This window comes from Emiliania huxleyi (genome assembly GCF_000372725.1).
Source record: "Emiliania huxleyi CCMP1516 chromosome Unknown EMIHUscaffold_1221, whole genome shotgun sequence".
NCBI classification, from domain to species: Eukaryota; Haptophyta; order Isochrysidales; family Noelaerhabdaceae; genus Emiliania; species Emiliania huxleyi.
The window spans coordinates 3,259-9,475 of record NW_005201369.1 but is presented as its reverse complement, the minus strand read 5'-3'; the positions used below and the strand labels follow the sequence as shown (position 1 = coordinate 9,475).

The 6,217-nt window shown below is 63.2% G+C and overlaps 4 protein-coding genes across 4 annotated transcripts; 2 read left to right on the top strand and 2 right to left on the bottom strand.

The window, feature by feature from the left end:
* Window positions 1-851: 851 nt before the first annotated feature.
* Window positions 852-2,058, top strand: NTD3 (putative 5'-nucleotidase; the record flags this gene model as incomplete). The annotated part of the gene is made up of 5 exons (XM_005790106.1): window positions 852-1,040; window positions 1,107-1,232; window positions 1,317-1,489; window positions 1,567-1,819; window positions 1,993-2,058. 5 exons carry the CDS (start codon window positions 852-854, stop codon window positions 2,056-2,058), a joined length of 807 nt encoding a protein of 268 aa, XP_005790163.1.
* A 1,197-nt stretch (window positions 2,059-3,255) lies between these two features.
* EMIHUDRAFT_251980 (hypothetical protein) lies at window positions 3,256-4,070 on the bottom strand (the record flags this gene model as incomplete). Its single annotated transcript, XM_005790105.1, has 4 exons — window positions 3,256-3,411; window positions 3,476-3,739; window positions 3,864-3,937; window positions 4,028-4,070. 4 exons carry the CDS (start codon window positions 4,068-4,070, stop codon window positions 3,256-3,258), a joined length of 537 nt encoding a protein of 178 aa, XP_005790162.1.
* A 468-nt stretch (window positions 4,071-4,538) lies between these two features.
* On the top strand, window positions 4,539-5,012 carry EMIHUDRAFT_317566 (hypothetical protein; the record flags this gene model as incomplete). The annotated part of the gene is made up of 1 exon (XM_005790104.1): window positions 4,539-5,012. The coding sequence occupies one exon, from the start codon at window positions 4,539-4,541 to the stop codon at window positions 5,010-5,012; it is 474 nt and encodes a 157-aa protein (XP_005790161.1).
* A 641-nt stretch (window positions 5,013-5,653) lies between these two features.
* Window positions 5,654-6,150, bottom strand: EMIHUDRAFT_122324 (hypothetical protein; the record flags this gene model as incomplete). The annotated part of the gene is made up of 2 exons (XM_005790103.1): window positions 5,654-5,962; window positions 5,998-6,150. The coding sequence occupies 2 exons, from the start codon at window positions 6,148-6,150 to the stop codon at window positions 5,654-5,656; spliced, it is 462 nt and encodes a 153-aa protein (XP_005790160.1).
* Between the last annotated feature and the right edge of the window lie 67 nt (window positions 6,151-6,217).

The following is a 6,217-nucleotide window of genomic DNA, read 5'->3' as shown; positions in this document are numbered from 1 at the left end:
AGCGGCCCGAGCCGGTTCTGCCCCGCAGTCAGCGGCGGCAGGAGCGAGCAGAAGCCGACCAGGCGGCGAAACTGGATGCGTAGCCGGCGGATGCGAAGCGAAAAGGGAGCCTCCCACGGCCCGCCCGGCCCATTTTCCACCTGCACGCCTGCGGCGGCGGTGTGAGCGGCGGTGTGAGCGGCGGTGAGAGCGGCGGTGAGAGCGGCGGCGGGCGAGAGGGCTGAGTGATTGGTGGCGATGTAGAACCTGTGAAGACGATCGACGTGCTCGTGATCCGCAATGACTCACACGACCACCGGGTCCCAAGCTTCTTTGTCAGAACATGTTCGAGCCCCCTCTTGGCGAGGCGCTCGACGAATGGCCAGCGAAAATACGCGGTGGTGGCAGAGATGAGAAGGAGGGCAATCAGCAGTTTAATGGCACACACGAAGAAGAACCATTTTGACATCATGATGCAGCGGTAAGAGGAAGAAAAACCGCGTTTTCGCGCGCAGGGGTTTGAGACCGGTCATGAATGAGTGCGCGACACGCATGTTGCGATCAGCGTTGTTGATGTTCTGCGCGACGCCACAGAAGGCGGCGTGCGAGCTGATTAAATGCATTTTTTTTTTAGATGCTGTGCGAAGCCACGCGAAAGTGTGAGTGAGTACGTACGCATACGCACACACGCATGTATGTATGTAGTAAGGTGAAGAACAGTCAGGCTCGGACTGGACACCAACGCGGTATGGGTGGACGCAAGACAGATGATGACGACACGCACGAGCGACACACAGACACAAACAAGCTCACAAGACACATGGATAAAGAAATTGATCACGCTTCCACGTCAACAACACTTTTACTAAGCGATGCCCACCCACAGCATGACAGCAGCTGCAGCGGCGGGCGCCTCCCTGCTCATCATCTACCTCGCGATCCGCCGCCGGCGCCGCCTGAGCTCGAGCTTCCTGCCGACGCAATCCTTTGGCGCGAAGCACGAAGGGCTGCTCCGCGACGCGCGGCTTGACAAACTGTTGGTCATCACGGACTTTGACGCGGTGCGACGCATATCTGTCATATCCCGGCTCCCGGCTCCCGCCCACGCCCCTCCGCGCCTCGTGCAGACGCTCACGACGGGAGACTCAACGCAGTGCCACGACCTCGTCGGCTTCTCGGACCTTCTGGCGGCGCAATTCCGCGAGGGCTTCGCGCCGCTGCTTGACTGGCAGACCAACCCGCTCACCGACGGCGTGCAGTGGTGGGACACGGCGCCCAGACACCGCCGGCGCCGCCTCGACGTGGCGTCGCCTCAGACGCCTTTGGCCAAAGCGTAGGCGCACGCGCTGATGGTCAAGTATGGCCAGCCGCCCCGCTCGCTCATCCCGCGGATGGTGCGCCAGTCGAGCATGGTGCCCCGCCCCGGCGCGCTCAAGCTGCTGCACCGCCTCGCGCTGCTGAACGTGCCGGTGCTGATCGTCTCCGCGGGGCTGTCGGACGTGATTGAAGAGTTCCTCTTCCTCCGCCAGCACGACGCCCGGCTACAGCTGTGAACGGCGTCTCTTCACACCTCGTTGCTGTGAACAGGTTCCTCCGCCAGCACGACGCCCTCACGGAGAACATCACCGTGTGCTCGAACCGGCTCAACTACGGTGCCGACCTCGCGCCTCAGTCAGTGGCGCCGGACCCGCCCATCACCTCCTTCACCAAGGCCTCGGCCTACCGTGCCGCCGGCTCCTTCTTCAAGCACCACGCGGCGCGCCGCTCGCTGCTGGTGCTCGGCGACTCAATCACAGACATCGACGCCGCCACGGAGGTGCCGTACGACCACCTCATCTCGGTGGGTTTCCCAAACTCCCGCGGCCCAGAGGCGAGCAGATCGCCGAGAGATCGCCGAGAGATCGCCGAGAGATCGCCGAGATTGGCCAACTCGCGCCACGCGCGCACGTGACGGCCGCTGCGCCAGGGCGCCGAGCCGATTTCGGTGGCCCCACCACTCTCTTGTCACTGCAGGCGACGGCAAAGTACGCCGAGTCCTACGACGCCCTCGTGCTCGGCGACCACGGCTCGCCGGCGTAGATGCTGACAACAGTAGATGCTGACAACAGTAGATGCTGACAACAGTAGATGCTGACAACAGTAGATGCTGACAACAGTAGATGCTGACAACAGTAGATGCTGACAACAGATCCCCGCACTCCCCTAAGCACTCGAGAAGACACGAAAGACACTCACGCCACACCCAGACGCGGTGAAGAGTAATAGATCTTTACTTCCAACACCCAGTCGCGGTGAGTCCACAACGCAGGCTCGCTGGCGGCGGTTGACGAGCTCGTCGATGACGTGATGGCCGCGGAGCTCTCGGCGAGCGAGCACATCACGCGGCTCTCGAAGCTGAAGCGCCAGCCGAGTACGGGCGCCTTTGGGGTTGACCGCCAGTGAGTGCGATGCAGCCGTCTGGTTGCTTCCTCCTGTCTTCTTCTTACCAGGGGGGGCAGCCCGCTGGAGAAAATAAATAAATAAAAACGGACACCTCTCTACTGTGAGATGCATGGGTAAAACAAGGAACAGGTCCCCGCCCTTGCGATCTTTGTGCAGGGTTCTTTGTGGAGAGGCAGGTGTGGCGCCTGCGCTTTGTGGCCCCTGCGCCCTGGCCGTGTGGCCGCGGGCCGCGCCGCGCGCGCGCGGGGCCGCCGCCGCCGCCGCCCGCGCGGCGCGTGCAGCTCGGTGTGCACGTGTGCGTGGGCGGCCAAACCGGGGCGCTCGCGCGGGGTCGGTCGACGCTCTCCTGCATCCTGTGAGCTTTCGGCAACACACACTCATCATTCTAGACACACTAATAGTAACCCCCCCACCCCCTGTCAAATGCCAGTGTGTGTGCGGGACGCGAACGGCGGCGCGAACTGCTCCCACCGCTAGAGAGCGCGCCCTGCATGGAGACCGACGCGCGCGGCCCACACGACAAGTCGACAAGGCTCAAACAGCCGGGAGAGCTCGTCGCGGCACATTCTTGGAGTGAAATGTAATGATCGGCATAGCTAGGGGGGGGGAGGGGGGGGGGAGGGGGGGCACGAGGTCGATTTCGGTGCTGGATCGCTGGTTGGTTCGTCGAATGGTAGGTTCGTCGAAACGGCCAAGGGGAGAAAGAACGGCTCGCAGGCTGTGCCATTATTGCAGCGGAGCATAACGTGGTTAAGGGAGTCGGAGATTGGAGATGGTGTAACGGGTGGAATGGCACAGCCTTCTAACGCGTGGGCGGTCGGGTCGATCAACGCGTCACGAGTAGAGAATCAGGACCCGGCAACGCTTTGCCCCGGTTGGCGGGGTGAAGTTGACGCTCTCGGTGATCCCCGACCCGTCGAGCCTCAGACGAACCTCGTCGCAGGAGTACTGGCGTCGGGGCATGGTGGTGCGAACGGCGCTGCTGCGCGCCTGAGGGGGGGGGGGGGTTGTGATGTCCAGTCCCCAAAGAGCAAAGCAGAAAGCGCAGGCACACCCGCTTGTCAATGTGGGACGCCTCGTCCTGCTCGGCAGGCTCGCTGATGGGGATGGGGTGATGATCGTCACTGCTCTCCGAGCCCGCCTCGCTCAGCTCCACCGCGGGCTCCTCCGCACTTGACTTCGCTTCCGCCGCCTTGGGAGGGCCGCCATTGCGCCGGGGCTTCTGGGGGCTCTTACGCTTTAGTCCCGTTTTTTTGCCGGATCGCTCGGCAAACTTTTGGGCCAAGTCCTTGCTCTTTTCCGGGCCCTGATGGCGTGCCTGTGAGGGGTCAAGCAAGGGCGGCTCGCTCAACGGGGCAGGGCGGGGCGGTGGGGGAAGGGGGGAGGGCTCCGGGGGGGGCCGGGGGGCGAGAGCCTGTGTCTCTACGTTACATCATCTAAACACGCGCGTAGGCCAGCGCCGCCTCCGCCGCCGAGCTGAAGCTCCCGAGGCACTTGCGCTTCCTATCGATGGTGACTTCGGCCCGGAACCGGGACCTGCATGCACAGGTGGGAGGGAGACGGTGCAAACAAGTCATTGGGCAGTGCGGGCGGCACGGTGATGGACCTGCAGGCGGGATCCCTCGTGACGCCAAGATAGCCCGTCGCATTTGAGCTTGGGACGAGGTACACTGTCTCGTTGGTCGGACTGTGTTTCGCCTTCCCATCAATGTTCGTTTACATTGAGGTGATGTGGAGTCTGGCCGCGCGGCGGGCGGCGGGACGGACGTAAGATAATCAATCAACTGTCTGCGTACTGCGATAAACTACCCACCCCCTGAGCCTGACCCACCCCGTGCCGCGCCGCCGGGGCGACTGGCGACGGCAAAAATGCAAGCCCCGCCCCTGGCCACTGTTTGTGGCTTTTTGGACGGCTTTTTTGGATTCTCCCGCCCCCCGACCCCTCTTTTGGATTTTTTTTTGGGGTGGCGAAGCGAAGAGAGACTGGCGAGCCCTTCCCTCTGAGAAAATTCTGGCTGCTGACTCCAATGACTGGCTTTCTGCATCTCGTTCTCGCACCGGCAGTCGTCGCGCTGATCGTCGGGCCCGCTCCGGCAGCAACGATAAGGGGCGGGAACATGCGGTGCGGGCCCGTGAGCTTGGGACTCTTTGATGCATTCAAGAAGGCGTTCGACAACAAGGATTACACCAACTCGCCGGCGACGTACGAGCAAACAAACGCTCGCGCGAGCCACATCCTCGTGCCGACAGAGGCTCAGGCGCTTGAGATCAAGTCCGCGCTTGAAAGCGGCAGCACCGACTTTAGCGAGGCCGCAATGAAGCACAGCACTTGCAACTCGGCGGCGCGGGGCGGTAAGCTTGGGAAGTTCACGCCCGGGCAAATGGTGAAGGAGTTTGACGACGTTGTCTTTGGGCTATACGATACCGGCTTGATCAACCCCAAAAACGAGGCGGACATCTACGAGCCCAAGTACGCTCTCGATGAAGTCCACGGCCCGGTGGCTACCCAGTTCGGCTTTCACCTCATCAAAATTGAGACACGCTACATCTCTGAGAGCGACTTCCGGCTGAAGCAGAGCGCCGGCCTGTGAGGTGGTCGTCGCGTCGGACGCTCTCGGGCCTCGAGGACTGTGATCTGCGTGTTGCATACAGACACACTATATCGTCCCGGGGGTTGCCCCTCACGCACGCCCACGTCGCGCACGTGCGGCTTGTACTCGCTCTACTCTCGTTGTCTCCTCTCGAGTCTCGCGCGTCGCGGATAATCTCTCACATGTGCCAGTTGTCGAGACTGTTTTTATTCTACGTCGCTGCCCTTTTTCCGGCGAGAGACCGCCGCACGCCGCACAGCCACAGGCCGACGCTCGCTCTAAATAAATAAATAAATAAATAAATAAAAACGGTCAAACTCTGAGACGAGATGGGATTTAGGGACATGTGTCCCCGCCCTGCACGATCTTGGTGTGAGGGATCTTCAATCCGTCCCCTCACCCCCTGGTCACTACCCGACACTAGAAGAGCAGCAAGACACACTATCACTAACAGGATTTTGTAGCCCACAGACTCACACTCGATGCGCCCGCACCTCTCCCCGCTGCCCGCTGCAGCGGGCACCCACCGCGCACAACCTCGAGAACAGAGAACACGACTCTCTTCTTGATACATGTACTGGTTATACTGCGTGCAGCGTGCGCGCACGGCGGCCGGGCCGGCTTGCTCTCCCCCTGCGCGGTCAGTGCTTCCGCCGCTTGAATGCGCTGAGTGCGGCGCCATCGCTCTCGACCGCGCGCAGCCCGTCGGTGCAGCGGGGCCCGCCGCCACCGCCGGCACCGCCGCCGCCGCCGCCTGGAGGAGCACGCGCCTGGGCGGTCTCGCGCCGGTGCGCGTGGAAGTTTGCGTTGAAGTTGCTCGGAATGACCAGCGACGGCCCCACGCCACCGCCGGCCGCCGCGGCGCGCTGCGCGCGCTGTTCGACCGCGCGCCGCTTGGCCGCCTCGGTCGCCTCCACCGTCGCCATCCGCTCCTCCACCGAGAGCTCCACCTACGGTCGAGCAGACGAGGGGACGCGTCGCGTACGTGTTGCCGAGGACGCGCCCAGCCCCCGAGAGAGATGCTCGCCTCGGCGATGCCGGCGAGCCAGCGCGTCGCTGCGCCGCCCTGCTCGTCGGCGCCCTGCTGCACCATCGCCTGCTCGTGCCGCAGGTGCCCCAGCGCAATTGCCTCCCGCATGTGCGCCGGCGCCACGTACAGAGAGTCTTCGTCGCCGTCGGCGGCGCCCTCCGCCGCGCCGTCGGCG